Genomic DNA, 20,000 nt, shown 5'->3' with positions numbered 1-20,000 from the left:
GATGGATAGCAGAGAGAGGGAGATAATTGATAAGACAGGACAATAACCTCCAAGATGCAGTTTTCCAGGCTAACCCAGCATAATCCTTCTGGTCCAATGCAGCTGGTGGTGTTCATACGCAAATAAGTACTGGCTCGGCCTGTCATGTTTGCCTTTCCTGCCTGAGTTTAGAATGCAAACAATACATGACAAGCTGGGGGATTGCTGTAATGTATGAAATGTGTCTCTGAAACATATGGCTCTTTCTTTATCTCTCTCTCAGAGCTGGCAGTGACACCACTGTCCATCTGAATGAAGTGATAAGGATGGATTTGAAGCTTGTGTTTACAATGAAGAGAGAGCTGGGAGGCTGAACTTTACTGACCTACATCAAGGGTAAGAGGTTATTTGGATGTTGGAACTGTTAGCCAGGACACCTGGGCTCACGGCATCAAGCCCCTTATGGAGAACATTTACACCACAACCAAACACAAAACTAATTCTGCAATGGGACAGTCAAAAACACAAAGGACTTTGAAGGTAGAGAAGAGAGAAAAAACATGGATTGAGATGAAAGCCCATCACAATATTAGGACAAAGAATCACTATGACAACCCACTTCCATGGCAATTTGGTAGCTAAAAAATCTCAACAAATCAATGTGAATTGAATTTCCCTATCTCTACAACTGTATAATTAGTTATGCCAGACGATTGCAAGAAAGAGATTTAATAAAAATCAAAGTACTGTGAACTTTAAATAAAAGGCAAATTCTTTGCTGACAATAGTGATATACTGAGCATATTATGTAATGTGATACAGCCATGATTAAACCTGTGTCCTCTCCGTCTACTCCATGCTCCATACAGGCTGCAGATATATTAATAAGGAGAGAAAAGTAACCTATATGCATTATCACCATGAGTGAACTAATATCAGGGCAGGAAGGAAAGAGAAGAAGGAAAAAACAGACATCAAGAGAAGAGACCGGAGACATGTTGTGTTAGTGCTTCTTTTCAGACAGAACTTCTAATGTCCACCAGCACCACAGTCAACCATCTCAGTGGCCTCTGAGTCATCTATAGAAGTTCAGGTGTTTCACGTCTCCTTTTCCCTGCTTTTGCACCTGCCTCACCCTCCAGCCTCACTGTCAAACACAACTCGCAGACGTTGAGGAGGGGGATAAAGAAAGGAAAACATGGCTCCAACTAAATGAAAGACAGACATATTTGTGTTGGCAAGCGTGCGACCTGATCCCGGAAAGCGCAGATGCAGTTAATTTGGCCGTGTGTGTGTGCAGCGCCGTGGTTTAAACAGGAGCTCCGAGTGTTGAATGTCTCACTTTCTGCCGGTGGAACAATAAGGCCGATGCTGGGAGCCAGCTCTGGGGAGGGAGGAGTGTTGTGGTGGGTTTAATGACCTCGTCTCAGAGCGGCCTCCGCATGCTCCCATCTTAATTAATGAAATGTAGAGAGGGCAAACAGTCCTGCAATAACACAGGACGTGCTGCTTTCTGAGGGGGCAATGGGGTGATAATTACATGCCCTCACTTTTTCTCTATTTTACCTATTTTTCTATCTCCCTCCCTTTGTCTGGCTCGTTGCTGTCATGCTTAATAAGCACACACATTTATGCCAATTCATCTACAGTGGGAGGAGGGCGGATCCTTTGTTTAAGCAAGACATTTTTTCTCTGATTTTGGGAGGGAGAAAAGCAGAGAGCTGTTTGGCAGTCTTTATCCAAGCTGGGAGAGGGGCTTTTTTTCTGCGGCAGCATGTTGTTTGTGTGCGTGACGATTGACGGCGTAATCCCTTTTCACAGCGTGGTCTGGCTGTGCCCGATAATGCCAGCCCGCTCAGTTTCAGCATGCCCTCCAGTGGGGCGGCAAGAGGGGGCCTGCTGGGCACGGCAGAGCCCATTCAGCCATTAATCTGGCCAGGACAAGGGAAGCTGCTGCTGCTGCTGCTGCTGCTGCAGGCGACGTGAGCAGGGTCTTAGTGCAGTCTGCTGACTGCACAGCAGCCTCGCTCTCTTTCCCTCCACACACTCACATAAACAAGTCAGCATCAGCAAGTGAATGACAGAGGGGAGTTCACAGCGCATGCCCTCCTTTCCAAGGGCGGAGCAGGGGCGAGAGGCAGAACAAACAGAGCTGCATCCCAGGGAGGGATTTCCAGAAGTTCTGAAGATATTTCTCACAGCATGGTGGGTTGAGAGAAGCAGGCCGACAGGGAGGACAAAGAAGGGGGCTGGATATAGAACAGCACCTAAAGGCAGTAAGGAATTAAAGCTGCTGAATTAGAGGCAGACGACAGCGTGTTTCTTTCCCCTCTTTTTTCCTACCCACTCAGCTTATACCTGCTCTGAAAACACAAACCATTACCATTGCTCACGAGGGCTTCTCTACTTTTGCTAAAAGGCAAAATAACATGAATGCCGAATTGTATACTGTCTCCTGGGAAATGGCTGTAACATTTCAGAGATGGAAGGACAGAGAGAGAGAGAGCATGGCAGAAGAAGACCTAGAGGAAAGGAGGAGCAGGCTGAGCTGCCTGTCAGGTCCGCTAATTGAGAAAAAGTGACAGAACCATCAAGACACAGAAAGGGAGGAGGAGGGGCAGTACTGTGGTGGATCTCTTCAGGTTTGACTAATTGAAAGGAAGGGATGCAGGCTGGCATATATGAGAGAGAGAGAGAGAGAGAGAGAGAGAGAGAGAGAGAGAGAGGATGGGGGGTGCAGCTTAAATCCCATAAAAGGAAAAGCTATAGCAACTGCTCACAGAAGGAAAGATGGACAAGTGAAGATAGGCTTGGAAAGGCGTATCAAACAGAAGTGGATTAGACAGGTGTGTGCAGGCAATCGTGTGTACGTGCATGTATGTGTGTGTCTATATGTTTTGAGAGAGATATGAGACTGCGATTGTTTTTGGCATAACGTAAGAAGTCATTTGGACCTCAGCCAGTTGGCCTCGGGCCTGTGAGGAGCCCGCAGGTTTTTTTAGTCCATTTTTAAAAAAAAATATATTTTTCCACTCAGTTGATTCAGGGGGGGTTATTCAGGGTTTATATGATGGTCTCACACATGAAAATAAATCTTTTAAAAGCTCAGAGGGCCTAATCCATTTTACCAGGTGTTATGAAAAACATTTTACATTACATTTATTAAAACGCCCCTACGGTGTTTTTTTTTTGTTTTTTTTTCCTGTCTTCTTCCACCTACAATCATATACTGCCATCCGTCTATGTCTATCTCTGTGTCAGTGGGTTCACGTCTACGTTCAGTGAATCCCATGTGTGGTGCACACAATGGCTGTTACTGTAATTGGTAATAAATCTGAAGAGACTATCTGAAACAAAAAACTCTTTTAATTCATGCTACTCTCTGACATCATGAAAGCCACTAATGGTTTGCTTCTTGTCACCTACATATAAATATGCCAGCATTTGTAAGACAGTATACTGTACACTTTTGTTATCCCAACCCAATAAATCTTTAAACAAAAATCAACGCATGACTTTTCTGTATCACCTTCACTGACTCCCTCTGCCAAAGTTATCTTGATCCAAGGGACCATACAACACTGGTATGTGGTGGTGTTATTTATAGGTTTGCTTAAAGTGTCACTCAGCTAATGGTTTGTCACTCATCCCAACAGAAATGTGGTCTGTGTGCATGACATAACTGGCCCTCTCTAAACATACTCAGACCATGTCCACACTAATGCGGATTAAGTTGAAAACACGTCTTTTTCTCCCTGGTTTTGCCTTCCAACCCCAGAAACTGAGCTTTCAAAGCTATTTCCAAATAGAAACATTGACTGTGTATGGTTGTTGACTGTGTTTTATTGTCAGCTTGTTTTCATTCATTATTATCTTTCTCCATACGTCTTGATTATTATTATTATTATGGTTGTTGTTATTACTATTATCTCCAGCAAGGAGCTTACGTTTTCAGGCTTGTTAGTCAGCAGAATATCCTCAAAACATGTGACAACACATTTCTAATATTTTTATGCACTGGAGTAAAAACCATGTCAGCCACGTTTTGTTGAATTTTGTTGCAGATCTAGATCTTAGTGAACATTTCTACACCTTGTCTATTATTAAAATAATACATCCAAGTGGTTTCTAATTATCACACTTTATTTGACTTCTTTTTTATCTCCGCCATAATAACATTTCAAAAGTCTGTGATGATTGTTGTATGAAAAAGAATAAATTGTTCTTAAGAGACTTACTTAATGTAAAAATAAAATCTGTCTTAGAATACTTGGAAAGTATTTATCCAGACTAAGTGACTGGTTAGCGATTGGCTAATGAGATCATTGCCATCTATTGCTCGATACATGGTCGATTTTAGCTCTTTAATCTGTGGCAAATGTGTCAGAAGAATAGCAGAAACAAAGACATTCTGCACCATGACAGGTATATGCCAGAGACATGAGGATCATACAGTAATCTTTGAATACAAATTTGAGCTGCTATGCTTGGATTTGCATGCAAACAGCCACTTTAACAATACAGCTCGCAAAAAAAAAAAGAAAATCCAGAGAATATCTTTAAGGTTACAAGTGACACACTAATGCACCGGCACACAAACGCAAGTCAATGCCTGCTCTGCTGCTGGTGGGGTTCTGCTGACACCCGGAGAGAGGAGGCGAGAGTCTGGGTAATTGTGCCGCTCATTTTGATGACTTGCTTTTTATGCAAAACAGAAAAAAGACAATATGCAATTATCTTGAGGAGGGAACAGCTGAATGTGGTTGATGAACAGTCTGGATTCAATCATGCTCTTAGTGTGTTATATGCAATTAAACTGCAATAGAGATAATGGCCTCCATTGCCAACTGAGTAATAATCCCAGTCATAATCACCTCCATTACTTTTATTAGGCTTGGCATTATCATCATCACTCTTATTAATATTATTCTACTTTTCCACAAGAAGAGAATCTTTGACAATGAAACCCTGAAACTATAAAGGTGAAAGGAACACTGATGCTTACAAAATGAGTTTTGAGGGGAAATGTCTGTGACTGAGCTGATGCTAGAGCTCATACCTCATTCAAATGTATTTGTCCTGTCTCCATTTTTATTTGAAGAGGGAGGAGTGTGTGTGAGAGTGTGTGTGGGGGGGGTGTAGCTGGTTGCATCACGCAACTGGGGCGCCGCTGATCAGCGACCACAAATAACAAACACTCCCCACTGGCATTCCCCCATGAACCAACAGCTGGGCTATTCTTAGCAAATAAATAAATACAAGACAGCTAAACTACAACTTCAAAGACTGTAGTTCACTCGACGGCATTGGGCGGCCATCACATCATGTAATTAGCAAAAGATTATGAACACGTAAATCTAAAAGTGACAAAAGTAAAAGTCACAGGAAAGCAGACCTTGCATTAATATACGAGTGTGTGGCATTGGATAGGTCTTACATTTATCTGTCATCCTTAGCATTTGAAGTCCTGAAATACCCCAGCAGATTAATCTCTCTACTTTATCCTTGTCTGACTTCCAGGCTGTATCTATGCAGAAATGTGAGGTGTTGAACTGAGTGTGTTTATATTTTTCTGACTGCATGTTTTTGTGTGTGTGTGTGTGTGTGTGTGTGTGTGTGTGTGTGTGTGTGTGTGTGTGCGTGTGCGTGTAGCCAGGATTTTGTAATGCTGAGCGTCGGGTGGGAACTTCCCTATTAAGCTGTGATGGAGACACCAGCTGAAAGCTCTGCAATCACTGCAACTTTTTACTGGCCTGCGATCGCGCATGCTGCTTCACAGAGTGTTGAGTGACATTCCTGCTGACGTGAAACGAATACCGCAAGATTCCTTGGCTGAACTTTTGACCCGGTGTCCTCATCCAGAAACCATGGCACTGTACTCCATCCCAAACATGCTGGGCCCGGGACTATTTTGGTTCACGAATAAAAGGGTGGGAGCCTGGCTTTTGCTAGATGATTACAAGCTGTGCTTTGGTGGAAACCTAACCCGGCCTAAAAATACACAATATCAGGGAAACAATACACCCGGCAAAGCTCTGTCCCTGATTCTGCCAAGACATGAATATCGCCTCATGCAGTCGATGTGGCCAGATGAGGGGCGTGTGTTTGTGTGCATGTGTGATTGAGGTACCTTCATGTGAATGGGGGAACCAGATTTGCGAGGCGCTGGAGTGAGGTCCGCCCCGGAAGGAGGGTGAGGAGGGCGAGGAGGGCGGCCGGGAAGGGTGAGACGGATGGGAAGGGGGGGAACCCAGACTACTGGCCAGAAAGGTCCCCATGAAGGAGGCGGAGGAATTGCCCATCAATCCACTGCCTGCATGCCCACAGGGACAAAGGTAAGGAGAGAAAACATTGTTAGAATTAGAGGAGTGCATGTACACCGTGACTATGAGTGTGAATAAAGAAAACAAATCAGATGTAGATGTAAAGGTATGGAGCTCATTGGCTGTCTGGGTGGAATCACAAAGCAAAGCAGATTTGATCGCTGCCCCAGGGACAGGGTGAATGAGTGAGAGTGTGAGACTCTCCTCCCTCTCACTGACAGCAGAGTCCTCTCCTCTCCTCTCACACAGCCTCTCCCCATGGGCAGACAGAGGTCTCATCTCACAGCTGAGTACACACTTTCTCAGGCTCTCTCCCTCTCGCTCTCACACACTTTTGCTCCTGCTCCCCAGTGTCCCTTTCTCAATTTCTCTCTCTCCCTCCATTATCTTATACTCTCCATCTCTCACTTTCATGCCCTCAATCTCTTATTGCTTTGCTTCATTTCACCCCCCCTCTGTCTCTCTTTCTTCTTTTCTCTCTGCATGACTCTGACAATCCTGTACTTTCTTTTGTTTCTATTTTCGTGTTTTACTCCTTTTCCTTGTGCCCTCTGCGTTGTCACAGTGGCCCTTTCCTCTCTCCTCTTTCCCTCCTCTGTTCCATCATGATGAGCAGAAAGACACTATATGCATGCCTCTTCCCAACCCTCATTGTCTCTTCTTTCCCTCCCTGTCCCCCTTTCTCTCTGACACATAGCATTTCTTTGCTTTGTTCTTTACCATAATGATGGCACCAGCAGAGCAATCTGTCCCCGGCTGGCTGAACTGTGTGTTTAACAAGACTATGATGAGTAATTGACCATTCGTAGCAACGCCCGAGTGACTGGGGGCTGATTGTCTATTATGCATTGCTGGGCAAGCTGGAGAAAACACACTGATTAACCACTGCTTAAATTGCATTCCCATTACGCGCTCGCCAGTGCACTTGAGCGAGGGGCCCGGGTGCCCCACTCTTTGCACATCCATTTCCCCCAAGTCACACTGCCGCAAAGTCTCATGCATATGTATGATGCCAGGATGAGAGCAAACGTGCAGATGCTTGCACAAACTCACACATTGGTGTATCATACATTGTGCGCACAGGGCTAGCTGGGAAAACGTTGTGGTGAGCAACATGGTAAAAAAAATCATTATCAGCCCCTCATGACGAGCTGATCTCACAAGGAGCGCTAAGTGATCTGATTTTCTTGAAGCATGAATCAGTCCAAACAGGAATCGATCCCTTTTCTGGGAGTGTGAGAACAATTGCGTGGAGTCTTAATCAGCCAGGCGGTGAGAGTGCACATCCTCTGGCCAGACAGCAAGGATAAACCCATCAGTCTGCCGCTCGCTCCTGCACTGAATAGCCTATGGCTCACGGGCCAGAGCACAGGAGCAAGCAGAGACACACACAAATACACACAGAAATAGGCATGGGCACGTATTATTGCACACATACAGACACACCTATGTCACACTTTTCACCCCAGACGGGTGGAAATCCCCCACAATCCATTACCTTGAAAACTACCTTAAAACCCACCCTGTGTGTGTATGTGGATGTGTGTGTGTGTGTGTGTGTGTGCATGTGTGAGACGTGTGTCACAAACTCACAAAAAAGCCGTCTCCTAAACAGTGTTTGACTAGCACATTTGACACTGCAACAAAAAATAGCCTCACAATTTGCCCACAGGAGAAAATATAAAGTGTTTTATGTTCCTTGTTTCAGTATTAATGTGTTTTGTTGTTTATCATTTTGTTTTATGGATATTACAGGAAAACCTGCTTTAAAAGGGGACATTTACTTTTTTTAAATTCATGTTTGTATTTTGGGTTTCTAGTATAACATGTTAACATGCTTTAATGTTCAAAAAACACATTCTTTTTCTCATACGGTCCATCACGTTTTCTGATCAAGGCAGCCCACTCAAGATACCCAAATGTGCACAAGAACCGAAGAAGTGGGTTTTCCGTGATATGTGTACTTTTTCAACCTTTTAAATAAAAGTCAGCAAACAAGCAGCATCTATTTTCTGATGCAATGCTGGGGACAAAATACATAACATAGGCAACTAACAATATAAGGATTTCCATTATCATTACAAACATTTGCAGGATAAAACTAAAAAATGACAAGTAAGACTTTAAATATCTTAAAGGAGGCAGCCATAGGAATGGGTGCCATAGCAACATTATACATGCTAGTGGGAGGTAGCCTGATGGCATACTACAGTATCCATGCTTTTCTCCTTTTCCTCCTCCGCTGCCACCTCCCATCACCCCTGACCCTGCGGAGCACTTCTGGCAGAGCTCTGTGGAGTGCATGGTGGGGTTTGGGGGGCAGTGGTGGGGTGGATTATTGCCAGCGTGCTCGCTAGACACACATCCAGCTCCCATCATCCAGACACCCAGGGCTCCTGTATAGCACCGCCCTCAACACTGCACACACCTCGGCCCTCTCTGTCGCCTTCAGGATCCCCAGCTTTCCTCAGTGCCTCCGGCTCACATAAATCAGCTAATCCTCCTGCATTATTAACAGCCTCGCCCCAGAGAGAGAGAACGGGTGAGAGCGACAGAGAGAGGCCATGAAGCCCCTCTTCACACACCAAGAGAGGAGAGAGCCTCTGCCAGAAAGACAAGGAGAGAAAAGGGACAATACATAAAAAGGGGGTGTCTAGATGTTAGGCAAGGGGATCTTTGAAGTTTAAGCTGATGTTAGGGGAGAAGGGGATTGAAAGGAAACCGTAGGAGGGTCTTGGATCAACTCATAGACAACCAGATCAGACCTTGAGATCAAGTTTGGCCATAGGGTCTGTACTGGGAAAATCTGAATTGTAGTAGTACAGAATAATACTGCAATAGCCTTCTCCACTGTCACATTGACACTTGCTGACTCCACAGCTTGTCACTCAGTGAATGACCCCTATACCTCTGTGTTGTGCCTGCTGTTTGCCTCCTGCTGAGAAACATACAGTGCATGGTGCTTCGCAAAAAAGTCTTTCTATTGCAGTTTCTCAAGCATTCTCATATCACTGTTAAATCTAAGGACATTATGAACACTCACGCTGTTTTAATATGATGCCCTGCCTAAACTCATTCAAAGCCTAATGAATCAGAGGTGTCGGTGAGAAAGCACACAGGTTATTAAAGTGGGCTGGTCTGCTATGGTGTCGGGGCAGTTTCAGTTTAGGTACCAACCAAAGCAGTGCAGAACAAGCGAAGCAAAGCTCCAAGGCATGACAGCATTTGTCCTGAACTCACCGTAACTGTTTATTTAGCAGCTTTTTAAATGATGACATGGATCCAGGGAGCCTGCTACCGCTAAGCCAGCTCCTTGTAAAAGTTGTGTTTCCTCTGCCTGCATTTTGTTTTTAACCCTGTTTATTTATTTCTCTGGTTCTTAAGTGGTGCCAGCAGTGCACTTGTATGGGCTCTTAAGAAAATCGGTTCATGTGCATCCTAATCAGCGCCGATCCCTGACAGCGATGACGATTAATCCTATTAGAGAACTAAAGGAGAGGGGAGCATTGGGATGGGGGAACCCCACCTCTTTCTCTGACATCGAAACATCCCACCCTGACACCCTCACTAGCACAGTTGTGTTCAAATGGGTTTGAATGTACAAACACAGAAACAAACAACAAATATCCAAGAACCTCTGGAGGTGGACGTGTTAAGTGCTACTCCACCCACACTCCATCGTGGGTGGAGTAGGGTGAGGGAGTCCAGTTGGTGCGCAACAACTAAAACACATGCATGCACACACAGTAATGTGGGCCCGGGCAGAGGCCCTCGTGCACGGCACAGAGTGAGCAGCAGGCAGGGGGGCGGAGCAGTGAGAATGAAGGCCCAGTTGTCATGGGAACGAAAGAGAAACAGCGCTTGAGGCAGGGAGGGAGGGTAGCCATTACAGCAGCAGTGGGCAGATGCAGTTGGTCAGTGTGCTGCTCAGCAACAACAGCCTCTCCAACCAACCTTGAAACCCCACCAAACCTGTGCAGCTCATAAACACACTCTCTCTCTCTCTCTCTCTCTCTCTCTCTCTCTCTCTCTCTCTCTCTCTCTCTCTCTCTCTCTCTCTCTCTCTCACACACACACTCTCTCTCTCTCTCTCTCTCTCTCTCTCTCTCTCTCTCTCTCTCTCTCTCTCTCTCTCTCTCTCTCTCTCTCTCTCTCTCTCTCACTCACTCACTCACTCACTCACTCACTCACTCACTCACTCACTCACTCACTCACACACACACACACTTTCTCTCTCTCTCATACACACACACACACACACACACACACACACACACACACACACACACACACTCACATCTCTCTCCACAATTTAATCTGTTTTCAATTGTTAGGCTGCGGGGAAGGAGGTGTCAGAATCTTTGCCCCTTCTCATTATTGTAACTCAAGGGTGAGTTGTTTGGTGTCTTAACAAGGAGTTATACAATAATAGGATGTAAAGGGATTCATGTGGGCCAAGCAGTGATGGAAAAAAAAAAAAAGCTGATAAGACAACACGCACCCACTGACAACACGTTGTTCTTTTGAATGCTGGGAATCAGATCAAAATTTCCTCCTGGAGACATACACACCGATACACTCGCGCTTGGGCATGCTAGATCTCTCTCTCTCTCACTCACACACACACACACACACACACACACACACACACACACACACACACACACACACACACACAGAGACAGATCTACGACTATCCCTATTGTCTAAGAGAAGACAAAGTAAAAAAAATTCACTCTGCATCACATTTCCCCGTTTGCTCTTGAAAAATGAGCTCGAGTAGTCTGCAGCTCTTCGTCCTGTCTGCAGACGGCAGCCTAAAGGGACGGATGGACGTGTCGTCTAGACAAGGACAGCAGACAGGCAGCGAAAGATGAGAGTGATGGTGACAAGAGAAGAAGAGAAAATTGCAGGTCCGACTGCTTCAACCTGTTCTCCACAGCTCAGTGATCAGCCAGTGCCAGAGAGGGGAGGATAGAAGGAGAATAGAATGCCAGGAGATAGAAAAAAAAAAAACAACAACACACACACACACACAGAAATTCAGTGAGCACAAGCCAAATTAGGTTGCACCGTCAGCGGTCAGTGCCATGTGTAGCTCTACACAATGCACCCTTAACAATCACAGCTCATATACTCTTCCTCTGTCACGTCCTGTGACAAAACAACCCCACCCCTCTTTTTTCTGGTCTCAAATAAATCAAATCATTATCAGCACGAGTTGAGAGATGATCAAAAAGAAAACCAGAAACCTTTTCTTTTCCAAGAGCTTCTTAAAATCCAGCAGCTAGTTGAAGTAGCTGTTGCTAGCTTTTACTGTTAGAATGGGATTTGTGATTTCTGACAAGTTCTTTATGTCGCCTGGTTTGGCTCTTTAACACTTGAGTAGGAAAGAAGCTGAAAGCGGTGAGTCGAGACAGAAGACAGAGGCGATGAAGAGACAAACATTTCAAAGTTAACTTACCAAGCGAAAACATATTGAGCAGGATGTGTCTTTCTCATCAGACTTTCCTACCGATGTAGTTCCATGTTCTGCCCAAAAATTCAGACGCCCAAGAAGAAGCCAGCCAGACTTTCCACGCACATATTCACTCATGAGCCTCTGTAGCAACACGGGGAAACTGGATTGGATTGGGCAACTGTACACACCGGCAGCCCCAGACAGACTGCACACGCTACCCTGGAGGGCCGCTGACTAACCCAGCGCCTACTTCCTCACAATAAAACACAGAAGGAATTTCAAATGGCTACTAAAGAGGGGGGATTTCCTTCAAACAGTCATCTTGAAAGTCATCTTGAAAACATTAGCGCAACTGGTAGCCAAATTCCTCCTCCTACAAACAACTGTAGCAGGAGTTGTTGTTTTTGTTGTTGTAGTTGTTTGCCCCCCTTGCTTTACAAACTCCCTCCCTGACTTTAGGCATACTGAAGTGAGAGAGACAGAGCGAGCAGGCGGTCCAGTGCTGGAGCCGGGCCCAGTGCAGAGGTGGGGGAAAGTGCCAGCAGCGCACGCCTCCGACACTCTCCACACTGCGTGCCTGTGGAGTGAGTTTAGTGGATGTGGTCAGTGCGGGGGTGGGAGAAGTGGAAAGGGAGCGGGAGAAGCAGTTAGAAGAATGGATGGAGGAAGAGAATGTGCGACAGGGCAACATCCAGAGCAGGAGTAAGGGGCGAGAGTTTAGACTAGAAGTGTAGATAATGGTGTGAGGAGAACTGTGAGAAACTTTGAGAGTGAAAGAGCACCAGAGAGTGTGTGGGAGTGTGTGTCGCTGAGCATATGCGTGCCTCCGCGTGTGCAATTGTGTGTGCGTATGGTGGTCGTCTCACTGAAAGTTGACAGCCGGTGTTTGTAGAGTGGCTTCGTGGTCAGCCACTTGCTTGCGATTGAAGCGATGGTGGGGTAAGATGGATTTTTTTTTGTGAGTACTATGCAAAATTGGCGCGGGGAGGTCAGCCAAAGCATCCCGCGCACTTCACCCAGCTGTTTATACTATACAAGTTGACATGATGGGGATAAGAGATTCTAATCCTAAACAAATTAGTCCAACTGGCTCATCCTGGCTTGGCAGGGAGCCTGAAAACAACAATGGATCCACACAGGCTGTGACAGAGAAAACAGATAGGAGAAAATGTCTCCGAGGTATATTTTGTTCTAGGAGGGGTGGAGTGATGCCAAAGAACATGCACACATCCCACCAATATGTTTCCCTCTATCGATTCTCCTTTTCGCCCTCCTTCATTATTTGTACAGGCAAAAATGTGTGCCACTATCTGGCCGGCCTCCTCAAGGGGTATTCCACCTCAATTTTACTGCAATTAATCATTTATAGAGGCTCCTTATCAGAGAGGGTAATCAATGCAAAAGTTTCACCTCTAATCCCATCCCTCCTGTGCCAACAGTAGTGTGGAAAAGGGCAGTGGGTAGCTGACAGGAAGAGATAGCAACGTCTGGAAGAGTTCCTGCTGAAGAGGTGTTTTATGAGCACAGTAAATAAAGAGCTGGACACACGGCACCGGTGCAGCTATTTGCAGAGGAGCAGACCAGGAAGTGTGTTGTTTAAGAGCTCCGATTGTCACAGTAAGAGCAGGCTGCTGGCTGAGGGGTGAAGGCTACAGGGTTGGAAGAAGCTAAGGTATGGGTGAAGAGGTTAAGGGTAAAGCACAGGGCAAGACGTGGTGATGTCTCTGACGGACTACAAAGACACTGGACAAAGAGCAGCTGGACATGCGTGTTTGGACAAAAGCTAAAAAGGTTAAGATAGGGTCTGTTAGGTTTGGGATTGTCACTCGGACCTGTGTTTAGGTGGGTTCTCTGTGATCCGTGTGAAAGTGCAGAAGTGTGCTGAGTCACTGGCCTCATCTGTGCAGAACAAGCAGACATTCCAGGCCGGGACACAAGAGGTGGGAGGACAGATTCGAAACAGCAGCAGGACCAGGCCAGGACAAATGAGTTCAAGGCCCATTACCTTCCTTTTACACCCACCCACACATGCACAATCACATTCCCCACTCCCATAACACAGATTTAATAGCATTCACAAGAAAAGCTATGTCACAACACAAAATCGCCAAACTCTGCTTTCAATTTCTCCTCTGAGAACTTAAATGTTGATGGCGTAACAAGAAGTGCATATTACACCAGGCCAAGAGTGTTTTCTCTCCGAGCACCACGATGTTATTTCAATCAGCATTATACTTTATTAAACCCTCCTCCACGCTACCTAATAAAGCAATCGTGTTATTTGTGTCTTGGTTCAAATTAAATACAAGTGTTTCTTATGGAATGGTCATTAATGAGCACTTGCAGGGCCAGCAGCATTTTGTTCTTTGTATACAGGGCAGCTACACACTCCTCAAGGAGAACCATTTGTTATCTGTCCAAACTTTGGTGAGTGTGCTTGTTAACTGACCCATTGTTACATGAGGGTGTTTCAGGGCCGTTTGCTGCGTTCCGGCTCTTTATTCTTGAGGCATGAAATTGTGATTACCATAGTGGGGCTCATCCATCTCAAGCTCTCTTCCACACACGCACGCTAAATATCCACATTTGTATTTTGCCTTCTCTCTTTCACTTCTAGTTGTCTCTGTCACTCTGTCACTATGACACACACACACACACACACACACACACACACACACACACACACACACAAAGAGCCGCCCACAGCTGCGTCAGGCCATCTCTCTAACAATCCAATCTGTTTTCTTTCCCATGATGTTTCCCATTGGCACAGGGAGGAGAAAATCAGATTTACTCCCCCACAGGGCCCATGCAGTTGCACTGATATGGAAAATGATTTCAGTGCTGCTTGAGCCCATAAACATTATTTTGGTCTCCCCTGTTAATGACACATTTCTTCCCAGCATTGTGGATCTCACAGAGGAAGAGATGAGTGTAAAGGGGGGTTTAGGAAGAAGGGAAGAGAGGAAGGGGGGAGGAATCCTCCAGGGCCTCACATACAACAGGGGAGTCCTTCACCCCTCAAACTGCATCCTGACATCCAAGCCTTTTCTCACCCTCTTCCTCTTACACACATATATGTTGAAACACAAACACACACACAGCTAATCAACCATGCAGGAACTTAAATAGTCACAGCTTTCATACAAAGCCCCCCAAAAAAAATCACAGTACAAAGATATCCCTGCTGGAAAACGAGCAGAGTCAAAGAGGGATTTCTCACCTCTCTCTCTCTATAGCTGTCAGACTGATTCCAAACACACAGCATTTGGCTCCAGGGCTCAAAGCAGCCCCACTACAATTGTGTCATACAGCCCACATATCTTTTATTGGTGGTAGCAGCCAATATAGCAACCAAACCCCCCCCTCCTCTTGAACACAGGGATAAAATGTGTACTTTTAGTGGTAAGTTACAGACACCCTCTGCCCGAGGCATATTGTCAACGAGAGGAGCGAGCTGTAGCCTCGAGTCCTAAACACAAGTCATTTAATATAATGGCGGTAAAAGGAGACTCCAACAGGCCAATAGTGAGACACTAAACCTCCCATTTGGCATCCATTAATAACCATCTGCGGGACCAAACAAGAGGGGGCGAAAACAGGAAACGGCCATGTTAGGTCGGATTAGAAACTGTCCTCAACTTTTGAATAATCTCTCACAGGTCTCTCAATGTTCACATCCAAAAATGGGGTTTTCATGGTTCTCCTGTTCCACTGGAAACATCACGTGGAATGCTCAGGATCTGGTTTGTTTTACTGCTGATGACTGATCTGTCTAAATCCATCGGTTTTATGTTCTGGCCAAGGGGATGGATGGGTGACTAACGGCGGCTTGCGTGCCATGTTTCAGCCGACGCAGCCAAAGCTCAGCCAGCCAGGTCACGGACACAGACATGCCTGGTAGTGGGGAAAAAGGCAGATTAAAACAAGTGCTCAGCACTATTCTCTCTAATTAGTCCCCTGTTAACTTTTGAACTTAATTGGTTAATTGAGATGTGGTTAGACTGGGCAGGTTTCCCCTCCCTCAGGGTGACCATGCGGCTCCAGTGTTTCAGCCTGGCACTGCCTGGCACAGGAGGTGGCTGCCTCTCTCTCTCTCTCTCTCTCTCTCTCTCTCTCTCTCTCTCTCTCTCACTCTCTTTTTCATTTTCATTTCTAGCATCCCACCGCTCCAGTGACGAGGAGTAATGATGCCGCACAGGAGGCAGTAAAACAGTGTTTTGTGAGTGTGTTTTCGCAGAGATTGTGCCTATGCACTGCACATATGCTTGTGCCACATCAAAGCAGCTCTTTGACTACCCAGTCCTGGGTGGTCTAAACCTCTATTTTCTCTACCAGCAGCACTAGATAGATAGGCTTCGGAAAAGTGGAGTGTGGATGTGGGTGGATGTTACCTCACCACAGGCGAGTGTGTTCTGTCGAACTCAGGAGTCAGTTTGATTTGGAGGAGACATGAACAGCGCGAGGATGGAGAATAAAAGTGCGGTGCGTTACATACACAGATAAACACACACAAAACCCCATAGGCGGCACATTGCTCGAGTCTCCCCATCTCCTCTGGTTGATGTATAAGGATACCCACAACACCACATAAATCTGCAGGCAGCTCGACTCATTGGGACAGATTTTGCCTGCCGTCTTCCTTTTTCACTTTCATCCCCTCTTCTCCCTTTGCTCCTTTGAGCCCCATCACTCATTCCCCTTTTCGGTTTTCCCTTTCCGTCCTAACACCCTCTCCATCATCCCTCCATCACTCCCTCTCCTTCCCCCTGCTGCTCAGCTCCATATTTCTGTCCTCCCTCATCACCTCGCTCTCTTTCCTCAGTTGCCATCATCCGCATGCTTCAAAATGGAAACACTTTCTCTTCATTTTTGGAGTTTTTAAAAAAAAAAACGCTTTCCCTCCCACTCCCTCGTCCCACTTGCGCACCGTTTCTCTGCTCTTGTTTGTCCATCAGTTTTTCTGAGGCCTGGGAGGGCAATGAACATCTTGTTTTATGGGGAGTCAGAGGTTCACCCCTCCCTCCATCAGAACCGCCCATAAATCAGCATCCCAGCATTCAACTGGCAACCAGGGCTCGTCGGAATGTCCCGTTCTCTCTTGTCCTCCCGTCCTCCCTCTTCCATCTGTGGCCCGGCGCCTCCTTTAGGTCATGGAGAGCAGTGCTGGACATGAGGGCCCTTGTTACAGAGACTGCTTTGCTGCTGTCCTCTGAGTTCTCTTAGATTGGCCTGTAATATGATAAAGTCCTGGAGTGATGTGTGTGAGAGAAACAGAAGGCAGCTCCCTGCTCTGGCTTCTCTCCGTCTGATGTAGCCTGTCAGGGGCGCGGAGACAGAACAGTGCAGATAACGGAGCAGAGAGCCGCCGCACCAGCCAGCCAGCCCAAGGTCTTTCTGCAGCCCTGAATATAATTTGCTGCTGGTTCACAAGGAGAACAAAGGAGAAATGTGTAATTCTTGTAGTGTTAGCCAAGACAAATGCAAGCATTTTTGTTCTGATAACCTAAAGACAAGGGGAGGGACGGCACCTGGGTAGCCAAGGCCAAACAATATAGAGGATTACCTTGTTGAGTAGACACTGTATAATATGCATGCATCTCCTTGACTTCTGTGGTTGCAAAGCTTCTTAGCCAAAAGGACAATACTCCAGTTGGCCCATACAGATAACCACCTTTTTTCACTGTAGCAGCCTACATTGTCTAGCATGTGCAAGGTCAGCCATATCACACAGTAAAAATTCTTTATGAAATACATCTGACAAACTGAGTTTAAAGACGAGATATGTCTCCCGACTGCGGACAGCGGTCATCCATGGAATGCTAGGCCTGCTCAACATCTGCAGCAACACACTTGAGTAGAGATGAGTAAAATTAGGAGCATTTCCTGCAATCTGTGCAGAGGAGAGAAGGTCATCCTCACCCGAACATGAGCAGATGAAGTGTAACATAGAGCAGGGCAGCCATTAAATGCCTCTCCTCTCCCTTCTCCAGCTGGTCAGCTTGATGTAGTCTTTAACAGCTAGGAGTAGGAAAGGCACAATCCAAGGTCAAACCAGGGAGACGGAAGGGAGGGATATCATCTTGATCAACTGCTCATGGCTTGTCTGTCTGGTTGGTTGGCTGCACAGCCACCATTGCTGTCATCTATCTCCTTTGCGGTGATCACATCTAGTCTGCTGGACAGGTGGGCGGGCTGGACGGTCACGTGTCATCTCCCCCTCACTCTGTATTTGTCTGCAGGTCGTATTCAGAAACGGCGCAGAGGAGGAGGGAGGCCTTGTGGGGCTACAGAAGGCTTGCAGCATCTGATCGAAGTTAACAGATGTGCTGCAGCTGCTCGTTTTGTTTGACATAGCACATCCTCAAGCCCACACAGATACACACTCACTGAAAAGGCATGCAAAAATGTCCCTATATATATATATATATATATATATATATATACATACATGATAGCAGGATAGAAATTAAAATCATATATTTTGTGGCTGCTCAATGGAACTACTGGCAGTGTTTTGGTCTCAAATAAAAACCCTCCATCCCAGAGTAACCATTAAACCGACTTTGATCAGTGTGCCTATGAGTGCACATGTTGGCTTTTCTTATTTTTCTTAAATATACACTTCTGCTCTGCTGGCCATAAAACATGTCAGCACATACGCATTGGGCCAGAAAGCCGCAAGCTATGTGGCGAACCTGACCAGGGAAATGATTTGGGGAAACTGTGGAAGGAAGACGGCGAGTCATGGTTGCAGAGCTAAAGGGAAGAAGCACGAGCGAGAGGTAGCGCAGAGAAACCTCAGCTGGGTGTCCTCATATCCACAGGGGAGCAACAGCTTTCAGCAGGTTATCACGACGCCAGTGTGAGCCAAGCTCAGGCTAGACCTTGCAAAGGCCATAATGGAGAGGAAGGGGGAGGCGGGGGAAGACAGGGAAGGAGAATAAAGAAGAGTTATTAGGGTGATGTGAGGCAATGAGGGGAAGAGGGCCTACTGAAATGTTTTGACACAGAAAAATAGCAAATGGGACACAGGTACTTAAACAACGGTTTGCAAAGCAAACCAGCACAATTTTTTTTCCTCTCCTCTTTCTTTCTCTCTGCTCAGCTTGACATACATAAACACAAGTCATATGCAGCCGCAACTTCCACAAAGTGCTCGACGACAGAGCTGGCCTCATGACTGTCAGGCCGGCCTTCATTCTTTGCCAGGTTGAGCAGCACGAGCAGAGTCCAGGTCCTTCACCCAGATTACTGAGATCCGAAACAACCCATTATTTTCATGAGCTCATATGAACACCAGGCAGTCTGGTAGCATGAACAGCCCACGCTGGGACCGCAACTTGATTACACTTCTGCTGCACAGGCCTGCTTTATCAGATATACATTGTTTTGTGCCGTATTGATGTCGGCGTCAGCATCAGCCTTCACTTGTAGTGCCATGCGACACATTCCCTCACAGCCAGTGTGTGTGTGTGTGTGTCTGTGTGTGTGTGTGTGTGTGTGTGTGTGTGTGTGTTGGAGAGTGGGGTTTCTATCTTCTTACTGTATTTGTTCTGGCACGGTGTTCTATTGTGGGGCTTGGCTTTGCGCTCCTCAGATAAGAAAGCAGTTATGTCAACACTGGGTGCTGTGAAGGAGCCGCCTGGTTGTGTTGACATAATGCAACACTGCTTATTTACTTTGACCACAGACTTCAGCCATCATCTAGCCTCTAATGCACTAATGACCAAAGGCCTCCAGGGGTGGAGCCCCCTTCTGGCTTGGCCCAGTACTGGCCCTTTCAGCTTGTCAGGTGAGAAGAAAGATGGGGTTGGGAATAACTAATGGCTTTGAAAAACCCTGAGTTTAAAGCAGACTGCCAGCAGATTCTGAAAAAAAAAAAAAGGTTGACGAATGCTTCTCACAATACACACAAGTCCTTGCAGACGCAGGCAGCATGAGTCTGCATATTGAGCTGAGCTGAGCAGCCCTATCAGTAAAGAGCCAGTGGAGCAGTCCATGCATAATTATGGCAGGGGGAGGGGGTTAATTGACTTCTTTGAGAAAGATCCTGATTTCTATCAGCCTGTACCGTAATCATGTGAGCCTGGGCTCTCATTAAGCCCCCTCCCTCATTTATCTCTCTTCCCCTCTAACCCTGTACCCTCCCTCTCCTCTCTCCTCTCTCCTCCCCTGCTTTGAAAAAGGGTGAACCCCCTCCCCAACTGCTCCTGCTGAGTCCTCAGCGGGCCAGG

General features: G+C 46.2%; 1 protein-coding gene across 6 annotated transcripts in view; it reads right to left on the bottom strand.

The window, feature by feature from the left end:
• The window catches only part of LOC137878199 (BAH and coiled-coil domain-containing protein 1), a 61,471-nt gene that overhangs the window by 25,130 nt on the left and 16,341 nt on the right, over positions 1-20,000 (bottom strand). For 5 of the 6 annotated variants that reach the window (XM_068718388.1, XM_068718393.1, XM_068718392.1 and 2 more), the window contains one exon: positions 6,110-6,292. In XM_068718388.1, coding sequence (XP_068574489.1) covers positions 6,110-6,292 — 183 coding nt within the window. Of the gene's footprint in view, positions 1-6,109; positions 6,293-11,766; positions 11,810-20,000 lie in introns of those variants that run through there. The other variant, XM_068718394.1, reaches the window with a different exon arrangement.

This window comes from Cebidichthys violaceus, unplaced genomic scaffold (assembly GCF_023349555.1).
Source record: "Cebidichthys violaceus isolate CVI_PGR_0920_01 unplaced genomic scaffold, fCebVio1.0.p SCAF_23, whole genome shotgun sequence".
NCBI classification, from domain to species: domain Eukaryota; kingdom Metazoa; phylum Chordata; class Actinopteri; order Perciformes; family Stichaeidae; genus Cebidichthys; species Cebidichthys violaceus.
Note: the sequence above shows the minus strand (reverse complement) of the source record. Positions and strands in the feature narration are given on the sequence as shown.